Source organism: Hemiscyllium ocellatum, chromosome 33 (genome assembly GCF_020745735.1).
Source record: "Hemiscyllium ocellatum isolate sHemOce1 chromosome 33, sHemOce1.pat.X.cur, whole genome shotgun sequence".
Classification (NCBI taxonomy): domain Eukaryota; kingdom Metazoa; phylum Chordata; class Chondrichthyes; order Orectolobiformes; family Hemiscylliidae; genus Hemiscyllium; species Hemiscyllium ocellatum.
Window position 1 is genome coordinate 22,383,580 of NC_083433.1, and position 22,778 is coordinate 22,406,357.

A 22,778-nucleotide genomic window follows, 5' to 3' on the forward strand; every position below is an offset into this window, starting at 1 on the left:
GGCAATTTAGCATAACCAGTCCACTTAACCTGCACATCTTTGGACTGTGCAAGGAAACTGGAGTACCCAGGGGAAACCCACACACAGGAGAATATGCAACATCTACGCAAGGTTGCCTGAGAGTGGAATCAAACCTGAGTCCCTGGTGTTGTGAGGTAACAGTGCGAACCACTCTGCCACTCTGAAGTAGCCTAACTGCAGTGCAGCAAAGTGTAGTTTCGAGGATGAGTAATTTACATAATCTGGCAGAGTTCCAATTTTGGGATCATGAGGTTCCACTGCTGAAGGCTTCTGTCAACCAGCTCCTCCTCTTAGTTGCCTCTGCTTCCAGTTTAGCTTGAACCAAGTGGTGAGAGTCTCCAATAGGAGGAAAATCTCCAGGTACAAGGCCAGGACTTGGCTGCTGCCACTTGGCTTTGTGCCAGCCTTATGTCACAGTTTGAACCACATCATTGCTAAGATGGTGATTGTCAAAGTGACTTCTTGCTATTCCTCTTGCAGCCGCTACAGGTGGGGCCAGCTGACCACCGAGATGTCCACCTGCTATTTCAAAGGGCAGTACCTAATGTATACTGAGAGCAGCATGCCATTATTAAATGCACTGGTAGTGAATGGTGGCGAGGTACTATTAGCAGGTACTTGGGCAAAAGTGTTTCCCTTCAGGCTCCTTTCAGTCACTGGATCGTGGCTTGCAGCAGTTTGCCATTGCCACTGCCCCTTTTCCTTAGTACCAAATTGACACCGCATACCCAGACTTGCCACCTATCAGAGTGAGAGAGACATAGCCTCGTTTTGAACTTGCTTGAAAATGATGATTCATATCAATCAATTTTGAAAAATCAAGAATCTAATCTGTCTCCTGCATTGTGCGAGAATGATGATAAATAAGACTAAGAATCACAGTCTTGCTCTGAACTCACTTAAATTTTCTTTTTAATGTAGATACAATCGTGCTTTTGACTCCTGCCAAAATGCAAAATACACTTTGTTGGAGACTATGCAGAATCTTTAATACCATCCCTGTGATGTGGGAGCTGATGCAACAAGAGAAGTACACAGGACTGGAGGGATTATCTATGCATTACCGAGGAATGGCTGTAAAAATGCCCATTGAGCTGCACAGTGTTGAATGCTTCACTTTCTTCGTGCTATAGACTGGATCTTTCGCTTCAGTCCAGCTTGCACCTCATGGCCTTTTGACAGTTTGCAGTCAGCTCTGGCCAGATTATTTTCGGCTGCTTACAAGTGAAAGCGAAATTGGAACCATTTTTTAGTGACTGATTTGCAAGCTGTTGATGACTTGCCTTGTGTTTCCTTTGCTTATTTTGGTGTTAGGAGAAAAAGTGGAGAATAGCCAAATTTCTGTGGCTTTGAACATCCAAGTAACATGTGCTTTAGCTTAAATTTTGGCCCTTTATTCTTTCGTGAGATGCTTTATGAAATTGAATGGGCATGATTCACATTATTCAGCTTCCTATTTGAACCAGCTGACCTGGAGAAAGACAAAATCATATTCGAAAACCTACAGGCTGGTACCTCAATCCCACTTCTGAAATATGTCGATGCTGTCATCTTCATCTGCTAACTTGTGTACAGACTTTGAAGGAAATGTGTTCATAAAGTTCTTCCAAACTTGTATAACTGTGTTCAGCTAATACAGTTTATAAATCATTAATCAAATGGAAAGGGCTTGTTGGCTGCTGCAGAATTGTGCTACCTACCCTTCTCCACCTTCACTGTCCTAGCCAAGGATTTCCTGTCTGGGGAATTGTAGGTTTTGGTCTGCGTAGCCAGCAGTACTTTAATCTTTGTTTGCCTGATTCCCCACTATCACCATCACAACTACACCTGAAAAATTATAGGAAAAAAGAATTTAAAACAATTTTCCCTTAATTGACTAATTAGTCAAAGGTGTCCTTGTGACTCAGTGCTACAGAATAAAGATATTGCATCCCAGTCTATGGGGAGATAGGTAAGTGCGGGGCACACAGCTCTATCTTTGAATAACTCACCAGTGCTAAGTTTACCAAACCATGGATACTTAGGGAGATGCAAGAATCTGCAGGCTATTTGAGAGCCATATCCCCCCACGAATAGATGCCTTCTGGTGAAAAGAATTGAGTTATGATTGGGGCAAGAGAAAAAAATTAGAACACTGATGGGCTTCTTATATAATCGAATATTTTCTAACAGATAATTTTTACAAGAGGTGATGTTTTAAGATTTAAAAGAATGCAGGAGGAAAAACAGACTTGTAAACATCACAGTCTGATCATAAGTGATTTGAAAGCAGCTGTAGGGAAACTCATTGGTACTCAAGGAGGTGGACTGAATCTTATCCCAGTCTTTGAAGAAGTATTTTAATATTACTTCATTTGGATTATCCAACTCGTAAAACCACTGGACACTGAAACCCTCAGTCTGTTTTCTGTTCCAGATAACTGTTTGCACTCTTAACAATTAAGAACCCATTATCCAAGATCTTTAGGGGAACTGCTCCAGTTGAATTCTTTTTATAAAAGGCTTGACAAATAAAAGGTTGAGGTGGTGTTTGGAAATTTCAGCTGATCCTAAATAGGATTCTCAGTAGCTTAGGAAGATCAGGGGTTTTGAGTTGTGTTGTCTTAGCAGAGCGGTGCACACAACTGCATTATATCTCTCACCTCTTCACCTTGGCCTGATCAGTAATGTGAGGGTGCACGTGTGCATCTCTGGAAGTAGAGGTAATGTGTTCATCTCTTGTATGTAACATTTTGTGTGATGTACCTGTAGACCAGAACACATTATCAGGATGGCCAGGCCGAAAAGATCAGATCTTTAGACTGCAATTGGCTGTTGGCATGATGGTGATGAGCAGGCCTTATTGTTCTTTTATCTGTTAAGCTTAATTTCGTCTACAGGGCCAGCTATGTTCATAATTATCTAGGTTTGAATAAGATGAAATGTTTTCATATGGTCTGCAATATTCAATTCATTTTTGTTTCTTCCTTATTCTTCCCGCATCAGACACAATCTGTACCTTCAAAGGTGAGCAGACAACTCCCATGCTAGCTCTGACACTTCCTGTACCATAGAATATAGTGACTCTGAAGGAAGGTATTGTGTGTTCCCCACTTGAGTTCATTAATCTGGTTTGCTAATGGGCGTATGCAGTACTGAAGGAAGTGCTGCATTTTTCACAGCGGCAATGAACTGAGAGCTTGTTAGCCTAATCACATGCATATTCTAGGTCTCGTGGTTCTATCCGTAGACCAACAGAATTATTTTGGCAACTTAGCCGACATATTCTTAGTTAATATCACTAAAAGATAATTAACCGACTATTTGTTTTAAATGATATTTAAAGAATTGGAACTGGTGTGGACTGCACTATGTTACTGCTTCAGAAAACTCTGTGAACTGGGTTGAGTTTTTTTTTGGTGATAAAGATGCTGTATGAATCCACATATTTCTTCCTTTTCTAATGAGACTGATACAGCTTTGAGGACATTTTCTCAGGTTATGAATTGCAGCAAAAGCAGTCTTGTTTAAGATGCTTGGTTGCAATAGCCCTACTTAAACACTTCACCTGGTGGTTAACAAAATGTCTTCATGCTATATAAAAGGCAAAGAAGCACAAAGGAGCGTAAGAATAAATTAACTCAGAACTGGGGTCATAACTACTAGGAATGAGAGATGGTGAAGTCATTGTAATGTTGCTGGACTAGTAGTAATGTTATGGCAACAATTTACTGTCTCCTATAGGTTTAGGTAATTGAGTGCATTTCATGTTCTTTTGTCTTTCCCTCCTGACTCTGCTATCCCTTTTCCATTTTATATTGAAATTCTAAAAAATTGAAAATGTGTATTGCTAAGTATTTCCAGCATTTCCTGTTGTTCATTCACATTTCCAATGTCCAAATAGTGTTTTTAACTTCCAAAATGTGATTGATAGTGTCATGTGCTAGGTTTGTTGGTAAAATTAAAACCATGACATACAAGGGGCTGGTGGGGCCAAGGATATGATATTGGCTGAGTGACACAGTTGTAGTGCACAATCACAAAATACTGTGGACATCAGAGATTAAGAAAAATAGTGCTTTTAAAAACTCAGCAAGTCTGGCAGCATGTTTTGAACAGTCTTCGTTCTAGCCCTGTCAATCTTTTGCTGCAGCAGCAGTTTCTCCCAGCTGAATGACTAGCTACACTATTTTCTCAACATAGAGTGCCTAATTTCTGTGACTAGGTCAGCATAATGACCAAAATGCGTGCCAGAAAAGCATTTTATGGTGACTAATCTAACATGATTACTTATAGCATTAACAAGAAATTGGGTCTAAACTCAGCCCAGCACCACCAGATTAAAAATAGATTTTGTATTTCTGGGATATCTTTCGTGACGTCAACATTTGAAATCGATTCAGTCAATGCTGTTTTTTAAAAAAGAAGAATTATTATTATTATCATGTTGGAAACATGGTAACCAATTTACACACTGGAAATTCTGTTAAACTGCAGTGAGCTGATTAGCGAAATGTTAATTGGACATGTATATAGGCAGGAAAATATAAACATTACAGCAATTGATTCTTAAGTCCTTTCTTTTCATCAATATAGCAGTAAATGTATTGAAGGATGTTTGCCTTGGCAAATTACTAATATGGTATCATCAGAGTAATGTTGGTTTTTTTCCATCAAAGTAAAGATGATTCGCCAGCAAAAACCATCAATGCAGGAGTAAATTTCTAAATCATTTGAGCAGGATTAAGGATTACCCAATTACTCTTCACTGATGTATGTCAATCCGATTCAGATCAATTAAGGATACCATGAGAGAGCCACGTGCTCAAGTTAGGGGAGTATATATATGTGTGATCCCTAGCCATGTTCCAGTGGACTGTCCAATTCAAACTTCACAAGTTGAACCATGTGAAGAAAATTACATGATGTCCTCATCGCTGATGTTTTCATAACCACTGTTAATTTGATCAAAGTCTATTTTACTTTGCTGAACATCCTCATCATAATGTCTTTGGAAACCAGTATTTCTTGACTTAAGTTTGAAGGCAATAATTGAAGCAATGATAATGAACAGTATAATTGTAATGCTGATCCCTGTTCCCATTATGTAGTGTCCCTTGTCCCCAGACTGAATGGTCTCAGGGCTGCTGAGCAGCCCCAAGGTCTGAACCACTGTGCATTGATTGGCAGTGGGTTGAATGCATTTATTGATAAAGCTACTCAGAGGCACAACACAGATTTTGTAAAATGCTCCAGCTTCGAGCTCAGTAAGCTCCACTTCTCTGACCCCACCAATCATCCGAAGGCTTTGCATCTTCATACCAGTGCTGTACCAAATTTCGTAGTCATCACCCAAAACTTCTGGAACATTCCAGTTCACCAGCAAGGAGTTTGTGGTGACTTCACTTGGAATTACTTCTGTGATCCTGTTGGAGAGACATGGGTCAGGATTCATGGGGGTTGCTTTTGGTGTTGTCCAACTGCTGCTCACGTTTGGAGTGGCATGAGCAGTAACTTGGCGTGTTGCACTGTGGTTCATGGCCGTTGGAGATGATGTGGTAGAAGCATATAGATTATAAGGGCAAGTCAGATATTGCAGCTGAGGAAGAGAACATAGTTATTAAAGGTTACCGTGAATTTACAGAGGGTGAAACTCAGCTCAACTGATCTGTGCCATTGTTTTAGTCCTAATTGCTTGTTTTCATTTCCATGTGCTTTACCATTATTTTCTGCAGAATGACTGACCAGGAAACGCTCCTGTCTTTACCACCTACCATTAGACATACTGGAAGGGTTTGCAGGCTGGCAAACCCCTAGTCTAGCAATATTAAAACACTTCTTTTATGGCCAGCAGATTCTTTTGTGGGACTCAAGCCCATTGTGCAACTCTCCGTCTGCATGTTCTTTGATTCATTTCCCTGGCTATCTTCTCTCTTTAAAAGTATTGAAACTGTACAGCTAACAAACTGTAAAAGCTGTGTTAGAAAGAAACATAGAAAATAGGAACAGGCCATTCGACCCTTTGAGCTTGCTCCACTATTCAATATAACTCATTACCCTATTCTTGCTTTCTTCAAATATGTTTTAATCATTTTAGTTCTAAGAATTATATCCAAATCCTCCATGAAATTCTTTTTATAAAATTGTGAGGGGCATGGATAGGGTAAATGGACAAAGTTTTTCCTTCTGGGGTGGGGGAGTCCATAACTCGAGGGCATAAGTTTAGGGTGAGAGGGGAAAGATATACAAGGAACCTAAAGGGCAATATTTTCATGCAGAGGCTGGAGCAGGTATGGAATGAGCCAGAGGAAGCAGTGGAGGCTGATACAATTACATTTAAAAGACAGCTGGATGGGTACATGGCTAGGGAGGGACGTGAGCCAAGTGCTGGCAAATGGGACTAGATTATTTTAGGATATTTGGTCACGTGTACAAGATGAACCAAAGAGTCTGTTTACATGCTGGACATCTTGTGATAGCTAATGCCTCTTCATCTCTGTTCTAAATAGCCTACACCTTATCTATAAACACTGACCCTGGTTCTGGGGTCAAGAACATTCTTCCTGCATCTATCCTATCTAATCCTGTTGGAAATTTCATTTTCAATGAGAATCCCCTACCTGTCCTCATTCTTCTAATTTCCCCTCATTTCCAAATGTAGTCTTAACTGATGCAGTTTCACCCAAATGCTAGTCGTGCTATCCCAGGAATCAATCTGGTAAACCTTTGCACTCCCTCAAGTCAGAACATCTCATTCTCAAATGAGATCAAAACTGTACTCTTAACTAAATTAGCTACAACTTGTAATGCAAAAAAATCTGCTCCATAACTACTGATTGGGGCATCTGCTCTGGACATACCAATATCTACTACTCCAGGTCTGCACACCAGTGATCAATGAGGAGCACATTGTACTGAAAGAAGTTGACCACAGTCTCAGCAATGATGAGCAAATGACCACGACAACCCTTTCTCCTTTGAGGCTCAGTGCTCTTGTTTGGGTTTCAGGAAACTAGTTATGCCTCTATTGATAGTGTGTGTGCATACTACATTGGGCAAACTACAACCTGACTTGCACAGATTTTTTTCCTTAACATTTTTATGATTCTTAGACCTGATAATAGCCTCTATATCTGACTACTGAATAACAAACATATGCTGACAAACTAATTTTAAATTATGACTGCTGAAAGCAAAAATAAAAAAGTGAGTCCCTGAAATTTTTGTTATTACTCTCCCAATGGTGGCAATGCCTTCAGCTGCCTTTCACTGCATATTCTCTCTTCATCCATTACCCTCTCTCACCAGTTGAATTGTTTTTTTTTAATCTGTCTCTCTCTTTCCTATCAATTTTTTTTATCAAAGTCCCTATCAAATCCTGTTTTGTATTGGGGAATATGATTCTGGTTTCCATAACTCGGGCAAACAGCCTGACTATGAACTTGCACATCCCTTAGGCCATCAGATGTTGGAGTCAAATTAGGTCATTTGGCCCATCAAGTCTTCTCCACATTTGGTCATGGCTGATATATTTCTCAACTCCATTCTCCTGCTTGCTTATCATCACCCTTGGTCCCCTTACTAGTAAAGAACCCATCTATCTCTGTCTTAAAGATACTTAATGACTTATTACTGTAGGAGTCACCACCCTCTGACTGAAGGAATTCCTCCTAATCTCAATTCTGAAGAATCATGCCTTCATTCCAAGACTGTATCCTTAGGTCCTAGTTTCCCCGGCTAGTGGAAATGTCATATCCACGTCCACTCTCTCCAATATTCTCTAAGTTTCAGTTAAATCTTACTACTCCCCACGCCTAAAAATATAATCTTCTAAATTCCCAAATACAGACAGAGTCTTCAACTACTCCTCATGACAACCCCTTTGTTTTTGGGGTTGGTCTTTTAAACCTCCCTTGGACTCCCTCTATGACCAAGCCATGCTTATTTACAGGGTTCAAAAAATGCTCTCAATATTCCAAATGCAGTTTGGCCAGAGCCTTAAACAGACTCATTTCTGCTCTTGTATTCTATTCCTCTTCAATGAATATTAACAATGCACTTACCTTCCTAACTGCCAACTGAATCTGCATGTTAACGTTAAGGGAATCTTGAACAAAGACTCCAAATTCCCTTTGTGCTTCAGATTTCCGAAGCCTTTCTACATTTAAAGTCCACACCTTCTTTCTACCTTGCACTTTCTCATAATGTATTTCATCTGTCACTACTTTGTTCAATCTGTTACCCTGCCCAAGTCTTTCTGCAGCCTACCACTTCATCAACATGACCTGTCCCTTCATCTTTGTGTTAACTGCCAACTTAGCAAAAATGCAGTTCATTATTGTGTAACGTGAATAGTTGTGGTTCCCAACATGGACCATACAGAACTCATCACTAGCTACCATCCTGATAAAATCCCTTTATCTCCACTTTCTGTACTTTCTGCCAGTCAGCCAATCCTCTCTTCGTGCCAGAACATTCCCCTAACATCATGGGCTCTTAACTTATTTAGCAGCCTTGTCAAAGGCCTTCAGGAAATTCTAATAGATCACATCCACTAGTTCTCCTTTTGTCTAACTGGCGTGTTACCTCCTCCCAAGAGTTCCAACAGATTTGTCAGAAATGACCTCCCCTTAATAATTGTCTCAAAGTCTTACCAATAACTGAGGTCAAGATGACTGGTCTATTGTCTTCCATCTTCTGACTCCCTTACCCCCACAACCCCCTTCCACATATTTGCCATTTTCCAGTCCTCCAGGACCCTTGTTGACTTCAGTGGTTCCTGAATGCTTTCATTATTTGCTTAGTAACTTCAGTTTCAGAATTCTAGAGTGCAGTACACCTGGTGTTTTTTTTACACCTTCAGATCTCTTCGCTTCCCCAGCACATTCTCCTTGGTCATGACCTTTACACTCACCTTTGCCCGACTCTCTAAGTTCTGGTATGTTACTGATGTCTTTCACTGTGAAAACTGATGTAAAGTACTAATTCAGTTCCTCTGTCATTTCTTTGTTCCCTACTACTACGTATCCAGCCTTTTTAAAGTGCTCCAATATCCACCTTTGCCTTTTGTATACATTTTAAAGAAGAGATATTGTAATCTTTTATATAACTAGCTAGTTTACCCTCCTTTAATTCCCCCCATACTTCAAATTGCTTTGTTTTTAGCTGTTTTTTAAAGACATTTTTTTGCTTTGTGCTGCCCGTGGTTTCCCTTGTCGGCCGTGGTTGCCTCATCTTTCCCTTCGTATGTTTCTTCCTCCTTGGGATGAATTTTTTTTTGTCTCCTGAATTACTCTCAAGAGCTCCTGCCATTGCGAGGAGTTCTCTGCTGAGCTGCCCTTCAACTCTGGCCAGCTTTGAAGTTGTCTTTGAAGTTATCCTTATTGAATTGTAAAACTGTTAAATCTAATTCCAGCTTCTCCTTCTCAAAATGCAGAGTGAATTCTGTCATATGAAGGTCGATGCCCCGAGGGCTTCCTTCACCTTAAACTCTCTTATCAAGTCTGCCTCATTGCGCATCACTGAATTTAGAATACCTGTTCCCTAGTGGGGTCTACCACAAGCTGCCCCAAAAAAACATCCTGTAGACATTCCACGATTCCTTTTCTTGGGATCCACTACCAATGAGTTTTCCGCTACACCTATATTTTGAAATGCCCCATTGTAATAGTGTTATTCTTATGTACTTTAGTTCCTCAGCTCTGCCCACAGATTCTGTGTTTCTGACTCTATATCCCTTCTTGGTATCAATTTAGTTTCATTTCTTATGACCAAGACAGCCTCTCCCTTCTGTTAATCTGCCTGTCCTTTTTGATGGTGTTTGAATCGTTGGATATTTAGTACAAAACCGAAGAAGTACTATTCTTTGACGTGGACTTCTTGCTCTTCCCCCTCTTTCCCCTATGAATGTTCAATCTGTACTTAATGTGTGGAGAATGTGAAACAATGCCATCAGTCCTGTGTTGACTGCTCCCTTGTCAGAATTGTCCTCTTGTCTGCAGTGGATCAAATTAGATTCCTCATCCTTTCTACACTTTGTCCTGTTACCTGTTGCAAATCCAAAAATTGCAATTGTTTCACAGAACCCACGTGATTGGTACAGATAGAAGGTGGAAAAGCTAATGACCTGCCTCTGCAACAACTGCTTAGAGGATTAGAGGCTGATGTACCACTGAAACATTAGGGAAGTCCACAAAGCATTTCTAAATCGTGAATTATAATCTGCCAACTCGTACAAGACTCTAGTTCATGATCAATCAAAATTGTGAAGGCACATTTCAGGAGTCCTAGATATGTTGAGATGGACTAGAATTGTTCAGGCATAGGTAAAAATGACTTCAAGACGTTGGAGGGAGTGTGTAAGCTGCCAAACCACTCACCTATCCAATCCTTCAAACAACCTCTGCCCTGCATATGGCAAAGTCTACAACAGTCCTTTGGGTTCTGAAATGGCCAAATCCCATGAAGTTGAGTGGAATACCTTGATATACTCCCACGTTACACTGCTCCAGAGTTTTCCCTTTGTGCATCTTAGTTCCAGGTCTAATGCTGATACCTGTGACTTCTGAATGAGAAGGTGATGGGTTCAAGCTCTACTCCAGGAATTTATGCATGAACCCTGGACTGAGACAACCAAATAGAGTACTGAAGGAGTATTGCACTGTCAGACATCTTTAAACTGAGGTTATGTCTGCCCTTTTAGGTGCACGTGAGAAGTAACCCCTGCATTATTTTAAAAAACAGAGGGGTTCTGCCTGAGATATGAGACACTATTTCTCTTTCAATCCCAACAATTAAAAGCTGATTAGCTGATCATTATCATATTGTCTACTGGACCTTGCTGTTCACTTATTGGCTGCAACATTTCCTAAACTAACATTGCAAAAAAAATAGTATTGCATTGGCTGTCAGACTACTTGTGACACCTTGAACTGGTGAAGTACACTGTGTAACTGCAACCTCTATTTTCTTACCTCTACTTTGACCAGAAGTTTCCCAGTTTGGGCACTAGGAGAAATACACTTGACCTGATCCTTTGCATTCTGTCTCAGAAGCATATCCCGGAGCCACCGTAGGCCACAATCGCACTTCCAGGGGTTCCCACCCAACCTGAGCCACCTGATGGACTCAAAATCTTTACTGAAGCTGAGAGTTACCAACCGGTTGCTCCTCATGCTCAGAACTTTCAGGTTTCGAAACATGGAAAAGGCGCCTGAAGAAATCTCAGCCAAAGATGTATTGTCCAAATGCAATGACTCCAGATATCTTAACCCGGGACCAAAGGTGCCAGAACTCAATCTGGGAATGATATTGTCGCTTAGTGACAGGCTGCTGAGTCTACTGAAGGAATCCATGGCTTTGGTTGGCACTGCAGTCAGCCGGTTGCTTTCCAGGCTAAGCAACCTCAGACTCCGGTTATCCTCAAAGGCCTTCGAGGAGATGACTGCAATACGGTTGTTACCGAGGTGTAGCCAGAGCAGAGCTCTAAGACCTATGAACGTCTGGTCCATAAGAACGGCGAGATTGTTGTAGCTGAGGTCAAGACTAATCACCCTTCTTAAAGAGGAAAATGCACCTGTTGAGGGGAAGGAGGACAAGGGTAAAGAGTTAGAAAAAGAAAAGTCGTTCTGTGGCATTAGACTAATGATATTTCAACAAAGGAGAATTCTGTGGTTTAAATTTAGCAACCTGGTAGTACAGAAGAGGACCCCAGCTTAGACTACACTCTTATAGTTTTACGCCCACATCCTTGAATCTGGGTTCAATACAGTCTGGTTGGGGAGAAGGTAAGGTCTTCAGGCTTGGGCTTCTTTGTAGCATTATTTAATACATTTAAGGACCATTTATAAACTCTACTGCCTAATGTTTGTCAGTTTACCCATGTGTTTCTCTTCTCTATCCTCTGCCCTTCATGTGCTATTTATGGCCAGTGAGGAGTAGCTTGTTGACGACATTGCAAGTTTGCTCCAGGTTCCTAAATCACTTAGATATTCCTACTGATTGTTTTACATGGCTAATTCTTCTCTAGGTGCACCAATGAAATGTTTCCTCCTGAAACCTCTGCACATATTTTATTTCCGAGTGTTATACATAACTGCGTAATATATAATATCCCTCATTTTTAAATAAGTTATATTGCCCGATCATGCAAGGTGGGCATTTATCCTATCCATGCCCCTCATAATTTTGTAAACCTCCATAAGGTCACCCCTCAGCCTCTGACGCTCCAGGGAAAACAGTCCCAGCCTGTTCAGCCTCTCCCTGTAGCTCAGATCCTCCAACCCTGGCAACATCCTTGTAAATCTTTTCTGAACCCTTTCAAGTTTCACAACATCTTTCTGATAGGAAGGAGACCAGAATTGCACACAATATTCCAACAGTGGCCTAACCAATGGCAACGTGACCTCCCAACTCCTGTACTCAATACTCTGACCAATAAAGGAAAGCATACCAAACGCCTTCTTCACTATGCTATCTACCTGCGATTCCACTTTCAAGAAGCTATGAACCTGCGCTCCAAGGTCTCTTCGTTCAGCAACACTCTCTAGGACCTTACCATTAAGTGTATAAGTCCTGCTAAGGTTTGCTTTTCCAAAATGCAGCACCTCGCATTTATCTGAATTAAACTCCATCTGCTACTTCTCAGCCCATTGGCCCATTTGATCCAGATCCTGTTGTAATCAGATGTAACCCTCTTCGCTGTTCACTACACCTCCAATTTTGAGCAGCCATGGTGTGGGTTAAATATTAACAGATCCTGATATCCCATGGGGCCCAGTGGCGTAAATGCAGCCACGCGTGAGCACAGCCATGGTGTCAAATGTTTTCCTGGAGTACGGTGAGCTGGTACAATGCTAAAAGTACTGTACAAATGTGTTATTGTACAGTATGCTGTTCCTTCCATCCTTTTTAATAATAATTGAAAGGTCAATAGATGAAATGGTCATGTGTACCTGGCATAATATTGGCAATGAGGTTGTGTTGCAAGGATAGCAGCCTCAGACCAGTTATGTTCCCAAAGCTTGAAGTCTGCAGCGTCTCAATGTTGTTGCCCACAACATGGAGAGTCCTCAGTTTGCTCAGTCCTTTGAAGGCACCCGGACTGATCTGCTGAATGTTGCTGTTGCGGAGCTGCAGTGCCTTTAAATTGAAGTTGTTGAGGAAGCTGTCCCTTGGGATCACCGGCATCTGACCAGAGTTGAGTGTCAGTCTTACAGTGGCCTTGGGCAGCTCAATGGGGAGGTCACTCAGGCTGAAATTGACACAGCTGGCATGATGGTAATGGATGCAGGTACAACCTTGTGGGCACTGGTTGGGCGCTGAGGGGACAACAGATTCCACTGTAAGAGTAAAGTACACCCACGGTGTCACTGAGCACAGGAGGAACCAAATGCTGACCATGTTCTGTGGAAATGAGAGGTGAAATAGTTGAGCAATTTATTTGGATATGGCAGTTATTTCACAAGCAACAAAGACACACCATTGAGGTAAATGGAACTTTGTGAGGTGTACCAAGATATCAAACAAACGAGTTTATAAAATGGAATGATACATTTAGAAGTTATTGAGAGGTGGAGACATTTAGAGTCATAGAGATGTACAGCATGGAAACTTGTCCATGCTGACCAGGTATCCTAAATTAATCTAGTTCCATTTGCCAGCACTTGCCCCATATCCATCTTCAACCCTTCCTATTCATGTACCCATCCAGATGCCTTTTAAATGTTGTAATTGTACCAGCCTCCACCACTTCCTCTGGCAGCTCATTCCATACATGTACCACCTTCTGTAAAAAAAATTGTCTCTTAGGTCTCTTTTATATCTTACCCCTATCACCCTAAACCTATGCCCTCTAGTTTTGAATTCCCCAAGCCCAAGAGAAAAGACCTTGTCTATCTGTCCTATCCATACCCCTCACGATTTCATAAACCTCCATAAGGCCCCCTTCAGCCTCAGACACTCTAGGTGAAACAGCCCCAGCTTATTCAGCCTCTCCCTGTAGCTCAAACTCTCCAACCTGGCAACATGCTTGTGAATCTTTTCTGAATCCTTTTAAGTTTCACAACATTGTTAATGAATCGATTTTCATTGTCAGCATTTGATCAAAAGCCAAACCATTGTCCTGTTTCCTTGTTGGATCTGGATTGATAAATGGTGCACACTCTATTGCAAGCGGTGGTGCATTAGCTGAATTTTATTTCCTGGCTTACAAATGAGCAAATTGGCACCCTCAACCGAAAAGCTTTCAGGAATTGATGACGGAAGGGATTGAGAGGTGCTGACAATTGGACAATCCCAGATAAGGCTTCCCTTATCTGTAACACACAGAGGACACTTGTTTTCCTACTGTTTTCACACTTGAACACTGACCCACAACAAAACTTGCTGATGATTTTCAACAAGTAATCAGCTTTGAACCTTATGAAGTAGGATAATACAATTAAGAAGTGTCAAATCTCAGTATTTCAATGAACCAAGAAATTGTCTTGACTTGGCACCTTCAGAACCCATCACCAATTAATCATGAAATTAGCATTGTAATGCAGAAAGAAAGAAAACCTTGCATTTATATAGTGTTTTCATCACCACTAAGCACCTTGAAGCTGATTACAGACAATGAAGTACTTCTTGAAGTGCACTTGCATTCCTTTAGCAATAAATGCCAAAATTCCATTGCCCTTTTATTATCTGCTGTAATTGCAGACCAATTATCTGTGACTTAGGAACGAGGATACCCAGATCCCTCTGCACTGAAGCTTTTTGAAGTTTCTCTCCATTTCGATAATTTGCTTTTTGTTCATTGAACCAAAATTGATAACATCACACTTATCAACATTAAACTTCATCTGCCAAATTTTAACCCACACCTAACTTATTTATATTCATTTGTAAGTTGCTTCTTTCGTGTCATCTGCATATTTGCCTTTAATATGTTCTATCCATTATAGGTTGTAAATTGTTGGGCCTGAGGACCCTGTGGCTAGTTACAGTTAGCTAACTTCTGCTTTCTATTGCTTAGCCAATCCTCTATCCAAGCTAGGGACAGCACGGTGGCTGGATGATTAGTACTGCTGCCTCACAGCACCAGGGACCCAGGTTTGATTCCAGCCTCGGGCGACTGTCTGTGTGGAGTTTGCACATTCTCCCTGTGTCTGCGTGGGTTTCCACCGGGTGCTCCGGTTTCCTCCCACCATCCAAAGATGTGCAGGTCAGGTAAATTGCCCATGCTAAATTGCCCATAGTGTTTGGTGCATTGGTCAGAGGGAAATGGGTCTGGATGGGTTACTTTTCGGAGGGTCGGTGTGGACTGTTTGGGCTGAAGGGTCTGTTTCCACACTGTGGGGAATTTAATCTAATCAATTACCCCATATCATGTGTGATCTTACCTTGTGTATTAACCATTTGTGTAGCACCTCATCAAATGCCTTCTAGAATTCAAGATATACTATTGCCATTGCCAACTTTGGTTATTATATTGCCAAAGAATTCTCACAAATTAGTTAAACACCATTTACAATCAGTATGTTCAAGGCCCAGATTTTTTTCTATATTAATGGCAACAAGGGATGTGGGGCTAGCACATAGAGAAATAGCATTGAAGTAGCTGAAGTAGCTGATCAGGCTTGTTTTAAAATGGTGGAGCAGGCTGAATGGCCTGTTGCTACTCTTGCGTAAAATAAAGATGGTGGTGGAGTAGGCTGCGTCCAGGCTCCTGTGTCTGGACATGTCCTCTTTGTCTGCTTTTTCTTTTTCCTACTTTCCCTTCTTCTTTCTCAAACTTATTTGATAAAGAGAGCTCTTTGGTAGGAAGGCAACTCCAAGGAGTTCTGGAGCAGCAGCAGCATCTTCAGAGGCAGCATTGCCGACCAGTGTAACCCGGAGCAGGGACTCTGACAGCACGGCATGGGCTGGTGTAGCCTGGAGTGGGGAGTCTGGGAGTATGGCGTGGGTCGGTGTAGGCCGGAGCGGGAGGTTGGGCAGGGTCATGGTGTGGGTCAGTGTAGCCCGGAGCGGGGAGTCTGGCAGCACGGCGTGGGACGGTGAAGCCGGGAGCGGTGAGTCTGTCAGCACGGCGTGGGCCGATGTATCCCGGAGCGGAGAGTCTGGCAGCACGGCGTGGGATGGTGAAGCCGGGAGCAGTGAGTCTGGCAGCACGGCGTGGGACGGTGAAGCCGGGAGTGGTGAGTCTGGCAGCACGGCATGGGCCGATGTATCCCGGAGCGGGGAATCTGGCAGCACGGCGTGGGTCGGTGTAGCCCGGAGCAGGAATCTGGCAGCACAATGTGGGTCAGTGTAGCCCGGAGTGGAGAGTCTGGAATCACGGCGTGGGTAGGTGTAGCCTGCAGCGGGGAGTTTGGAAGCACGGTGTGGGCCAGTATATCCGGGAGCGGAGACTATGACAGGACATCGTAGGTCGGTGTAGCCCGGAGCAGGTAGTATGGCAGCTCAGCCTGGGCCGGTGTAGCCCGGAGCGGGGAGTATGGCAGCACAGCACGGGCCAGTGTATCCAGGAGCGGAGACTCTGGCAGCACGACGTGGGACGGTGTAGCACGGAGCGGGGAGTCTGGCAGCACGACGTGGGCCGGTGTAGCCGGGAGCGGGGAGTCTGGCAGCACGGCGTGGGTCAGTATAGCTCAGAGCGGGAAGTCTGGCAGCACGGCGGGGGCAGGTGTATCCGGGAGCAGGGAGTCTGGCAGCACGGTGTGGGCCGGTGTATCCTGGAATGGAGAGTCTGGCAGGATGTCGTGGGCCGGTGTAACCTGGTGCGGGGAGTCGGGCAGCACAGCGTGGGTCGGTAGAGCCCAGAGCAGGGAGTCTGGCAGGGACATGGTGTGGGCCGGTGTAGCCCGGAGCGGGGAATCTGGCAGGATCCTGGTGTGGGCCGGTGTAGCCGGGAGCGGGGAGTCTGGCAGCACGGCGTGGGCCAATATATCCTGGAGCGGAAAGTATCGAAGCATGGCTTGGGTCGGTATAGCCCGGAGCGGGAAATCTGGCAGCACAAAGTGGGTCGGTGTAACCCGGAGCGGGGAGTCTGGAAGCACGGCGTGGGCCGGTGTATCCGGGAGCGGGGGGGAGTCTGGAAGCACGGCGTGGGCCGGTGTATCCGGGAGCGGAGACTATTTTTTTAGATTAGATTACTTACAGTGTGGAAACAGGCCCTTCGGCCCAACAAGTCCACACCGACCCGCCGAAGTGCCACCCACCCATACCCCTACATTTACCCCTTACTTAACACTACGGGCAATTTAGCATGGCCAATTCATCTGACCCGCACATCTTTGTGACTGCGGGAGGAAACCGGAGCACCCGGAGGAAACCCACGCAGACACGGGGAGAACGTGCAAACTCCACACAGTCAGTCGCCTGAGGCAGGAATTGAACCCAGGTCCCTGGCGCTGTGAGGCAACAGCGCTAACCACTGTGCCACCGTGCCGCCCACTAACCACCGTGCCGCCCACACGGCAGCACAGCATGGGCCGGTGTAGCCCGGAGCGGGGAGTCTGGCAGTGAAGAAGGAAAAGTTTGATTCTCTTTATCTTTTAAAATATTTTATTCTGAGTTAATGTGAACGGCACCAGTGCTTGGGCAGTGGTACATACTTTTCACTGTATTTTATGTTGAATACATGTGTCAATAAATGATTCTATCAATTGTTCTTATGCAATGTCTCTAGAGCTAATTCTTGCAACCAACCATGTGATAATGACCAGATAATGTTTTTTTTCTGTTCATCAATTGTCCCGATATCAGCAAGAACTTCCTTTCTTTTCCTTTTAAAGAGCCTCGGGAACTATTTCACAAACACGTGAGACCGTCACTGACGTCTTGGTTGAATATCTCAGCTGAAAAGCAGCATCGTTGACACTGCAGCATTCCCTCAGCCCACCTGCAGCAGTATTGCTACGCTATTCTAACCCAGACTTGGCCATGTCGTATCCCCTATCCAGTCAAACCTGAACTCCTGATTCTGTTATTCATTTAGTTTGAGCAAAATGCTGCAGATGCTGTAGATCTGAAAAAGACAGGAAGTGTTGGAGAAACTCAGCAGGTCTGGTGGCATTAGTGGAGGGGGAGTAACATTTCGAGTCCAACGTCACTCTTCTGCAGAACCGATTTGAGTACTGAGCTCCAAAAAACCGAGTTAAGTCTTTTCACAGATGCTGCCAGACCTGCTGATAATCCAGCACTTTCTGTTACAAATATCTTAATTCACACCATACTGTACATTGCTATGATTGTTGGACTATATTAGCCCCTATCCAACAGCCACTCAATTTTAAAATTCTTGTTATCCACTTACCTTTTTATTCTTGATCAATGCCAGAACCCTCTTAAATCTCAATGCTCCTTCAATTCTGAATTCTCTTTGATGCCAATTTTCACTGCTCTGTTACTGCAGACATCTAAAATAAATGTTTATCATTAACATTCATGCCACACCAATGCTAAGCAACAACTATATCCCACAAAAATGAGTCTAATCATCTCTTCTTGACATTCAACAGCATAATCATTATTCAATTCCCCCACTATCAACATTCTGGGAGTTACCATTGACCAGAAACTCAACTGGACCGAGTACATGTTAAGACCAAAACATCTTCATTTCAACTGTGCTTGTTTCAAAGGAATTTTAATACCCGGGTGCTGGTAGGTGGGACCAGATTGGGTTGGGATATCTAGTCGGCGTGGACAAGTTGGATTGAAGGGTCTGCTTCCGTGCTGTACATCTCTATAACTCTATACAAATATACTGACTACAAGACCAGTTCAAAGGCTGGGAATTGTGTAACTCACCTCCTGATTGACCAAGTTAGGGGTGTGATGGAATACTCCCCATGTGCCTGGATGAGTGCAGCTCGGTTGGTGTGATTCAGGACAAAGCAGCTGCTTGTTTGGCTGTCGGTGTATCAAGTTAAAGATTCACTTTATCCACCACAGCTGCAGCAGTGTGCACCATCTTAAATACTCACTGCAGTAACTTATCCAAGCTTCCTTTGGTACTTGCTGAACCCACAACCTCTGCCACGCAGAAGAACCAGGGCAGCAAATGCAAGGAAATCACCACTTGCAAATTCCCCTCCATACTGGCTTGGAAAGATGTCACCATTCCTTCACTGCCCCATGCCCTCCCCTACAGTACTCTCCCCACCAATCCCCATGGATTGTAATAGTTAAGAAGGTGGATCACCACCATCATTTCAAGGGCAGATGGGAGTGATCAGTAAATATTTGCCATGTCAGTGATTGACACATCTCAATGAAGTATATCTTATATATTTTTCTACTTTTAAACCCCCTTTTGGCTTCAGGCTTGTTTGGATTTTGCGATGAGTTTGGCTTTGGGGTGGGGTTTGGGCGATGGATAGGCGTTCCAGGTTGGGATACAGGGTCTGATTGGGGATTCATGCTTTGGGGTTGTCATTGTTTTGTGTAAACTGCCAGAGGTTCGTCCAGAGAGTGTCACATGTGGAATGAATAGAGTGTCTCAGTGATGCCATAACAGTTGTTTAATATTTAGATGTGGAGAAATTTGCAGAGACATTTAAGAAACCAATACCTGATGTTCAATCACTTACTCCCACATACGCAGCAATAACTTCTGCCTTTAATATAATGTAACATGTTCTAAGACAAGCTGCATGAAGCAATGTAAGACAGTCTCCAAGGGTTTGACCAAAGGGGTTAGTATTGGGAGCATCTTAAAGGAGAGAAAGAGGTAGAGATGTTTGGCAGGGGGTACCTCCAGAGATTAATGTGCAGCGGAATGTAGTTTCCGACGGTGGAGCGATTAAAATCATTGAAAGTTAATTTTTACACACACACCCCATTCAGCTCAGCTTTCTATTTGTCCTGCAATATTTAAATTGTCAATATGCTAGGACAGTTTGAGGTAATAGTGACTTTTTGATTTATCTTGGGCATCACTTGAGCCACACTCACACCAGTCTCCTAATGTGTCAATGAGCTAAAGTCATAAAGAGGGTTGTAAACTAAATAATGGGGACGAGGAAAGATTTAGAAACTTAACAATGACGGGCAAGGTGAAGGTGCTATGTGATAATACAGGGAATGATAAACAGTATGCCTGGAACAGAAGAGAGCATACAAACAGAAATGTAAGCTAGGCTGACTAATTCAAACAGCGGAGCCAGAGACTTGTAATCTCAGAGTTGTGATTTTGAGTCTCACGTTGAACGAGCCAATCCATTACAGAGCAGTAATGTCCCTGCCTCTACCAGGCAGTCTGGGTTCAAGTCCCATCTGCCCCAGGCTTGTGTCATTAACATGTCCAAACAGTTTGATTAAAATAATTACAAGTCCAAAAGTACATCAGTAACTAGATCAAACTTAAAGCATCTGTAACAGAATCGAAGGACTAATGGAGGCTCTTGTTGAAGTGTCCTTACCTCTGAGACTTGCATTCAAGTCCCCCTTGCTCCAAAGGTTGGGGAATGATGAGAAGGATTGCCTATTGCCACAGTGACTGACTGCCACCTAGTAACCATGGTAGCCCATTAGTATTGTTCATGATTAAGCACTTGGCAGGGACTTTGCTGTAACAACTGATTACAGCAATGGATGTCCCCCTGTAGACAGCCAATAAGATACATTTGAAGCCTAATCACTGGAACCAATAGGAAATACAGCAGTCATGTGAACAGCAAGCTCCCACAAACAGTGATGAATAAAATGATGAATAAAATCTGTGTATTCAGTCTTGTTCGCTGAGAAATAAACATTGGACAGGACACTAAAGAGAATTCTCCTTGTCGTCTTTACAAAGTAACATTGTTAGATATTTGATGTCTACAGTTGCCTCATCTGTAAGAAAACACGTGCAACAGCGCAACAGTCCGTGAGGATTGCACTGGAGTATCAATGTAGCTTTCCTTCTCAAAAAGCTCCAAGTGGGATTTGAACCCATCATGTTAACTCAGTAGAGAGTGTTCTAACTGACAAGAGTGCAAACAAAATTAGACATAGAGAAGCATGAGCTACTGTTGACACTCCCAGCTCCCCCTCAGCAAAACAGCTGAACCTTTTTGACTGTAAAACTCTTCTTGTCACCACAGTAACTACAAACAGAAAGCAGCAACGAAACAATTCATTTGTACTCACCACTCAGGAGGGACAGCAAATGAGAGAACCTACAGCAGGGCTTATGTTGCTGGAGAACGAAGCTGCTCAGTTGCTTCACTAACCGTGTACAGTGGTTGTCACAGTGGCTCCTGGTGCCCTGGGGCTGGTGTTTTAAATTGTGGTCAAAGTTACATGCCCAGAGAGGAAATTGAGAATTTCCCGCCATTGTCCAAGAGCCTGGCACTGGAATGAAAAGATAAGAATCGGTTTGTTTCTGCAGAGTGGAGCAGCACAGTAAAGGACAGCTAAAAGGAACAAATATGTGTCTAGTGCTGGCAATTAAGTTTTCAACCTCCCATTTGCTCCTTTCTCTCTTTGAACTGTGGTCTAATAATGGCATGTTCTGCATTTTACCCACTGGGAGTATGAGCTTCCACATAAATAATGTTAAGACCCCAGGTGATGGTACTATGTGTAAGTCAGACTCCAGAATGGAACCTTGCCTAATGTATCACAAGTTCAATTTTTGCAGTTGGTTACCATGACTGTTAGTCACCAGGCATACAGTCACAAAGCTGCAAATTTTCTTTGATAAACTTGTGTGCTTTTGTTAAACAAAGGAAGTGCTTACTCATGGCATGTGAGCTAATGCATGTGGGCCCAGCATTTATTGCCTGTCCCTAGTTCCCCCTTGAGAAGGTGACAGTGAGCTGCCTGCTTAAATCGCTGTAGTCCATTGCTGTAGGTTGACCCACAATGCCCTTAGTGAGGGAATTCCTGGTGCTAGTGAATGATGGCGATGTATTTCCAAGTCAGGATGGTGAGTGGCTCAGTGGGAGCTTGCAGGGAGTAGTGTTCCCATGTACCTCTTGCCCTTGTCTTTCTAGATGGAAAAGGGCAAGGATTTGGAAGACGTTCCCTAAGGAGCTTTGGCGAATGTCTGCAGTGCATCTTGTAGATAGTACACATTGCTGCTACTGAGCGTCAGTGGTGGAGGGAGTGGATGTGCTACCAAATAAGTGGGTTGCTTCATCCTGGATAGTATCAAGTTTCTTGAGTGTTGTTGGGGCTGCACTCCTCTAAGCAAGTGGGGAGCATTCCATCAGACTCATGACTTGTGCCTTGTAGATGGTGGACAGGCTTTCGGGAGTCAGGAGGTGAGTTACTCGCTGCAGGATTCCTAGCCTCTGACCTGCTGTTAGAGCCACTGTGTTTATGGGCAAATCCAGTTCAGTTTCTGGTCAGTCATAATCTCCAAGATGTTGATTCAGTGAAGGATTCAATGACAATGACACCATTGAATGTTAAGGGATCTTGGTTAGATTGTCTCTCATTGGATATGGTTATTGCTTGGAATTTGTGTGGCATGAATGTTCTTTGCCACTTGTCAGCCCAAGCCTGGATATTGTCCAGACTTTGCTGCATTTGGAAACAGACTACTTCAGTACCTGAGGAGCTGTGAATGATGCTGAACATATATGCGCCAGTCCTTTGACAGCAGGGAGGAGTAGAGACTTTCACCTGCTGCTGATGTGCTGACACAGCCATACAGCACAGAAACAGACCCTTGGTCCACTTTGTCCATGCTGACCAAGGTTTCTAATCTAAGGTAGTGTCATTTGCCTGCAGTTGGCCCATATATCTCAGAACCTTTCCTTTTCATGTAGGTGTCTAAATGCCTTCTAAATGTTATA

General features: G+C 43.3%; 2 protein-coding genes across 5 annotated transcripts in view; one reads left to right on the forward strand and one right to left on the reverse strand.

Annotated features, from left to right (window-relative positions):
- The window catches only part of rangap1b (Ran GTPase activating protein 1b), a 59,374-nt gene extending 54,812 nt beyond the window's left edge, over positions 1–4,562 (forward strand). For all 3 annotated transcript variants that reach the window (XM_060849278.1, XM_060849280.1, XM_060849279.1), the window contains one exon: positions 943–4,562. In XM_060849278.1, the coding sequence (XP_060705261.1) occupies positions 943–1,012 (70 nt within the window). In that variant the 3' untranslated portion in view covers positions 1,013–4,562. The remainder of the gene's footprint in view (positions 1–942) is intronic.
- Positions 906–21,234, reverse strand: LOC132831258 (chondroadherin-like). Of its 2 annotated transcripts, none has more exons than XM_060849281.1 (5): positions 21,124–21,234; positions 18,302–18,404; positions 12,954–13,404; positions 10,974–11,575; positions 906–5,599 (listed from the first exon to the last, which is right to left on the reverse strand). In XM_060849281.1, the coding sequence occupies exons 3-5, from the start codon at positions 13,399–13,401 to the stop codon at positions 4,919–4,921; spliced, it is 1,731 nt and encodes a 576-aa protein (XP_060705264.1). In that variant the 5' UTR covers positions 13,402–13,404; positions 18,302–18,404; positions 21,124–21,234; the 3' UTR covers positions 906–4,918. The 2 variants fall into 2 exon arrangements, with proteins under 2 accessions (XP_060705264.1, XP_060705265.1); XM_060849282.1 differs by lacking the exon at positions 21,124–21,234 and adding an exon at positions 20,412–20,522.
- Between the last annotated feature and the right edge of the window lie 1,544 nt (positions 21,235–22,778).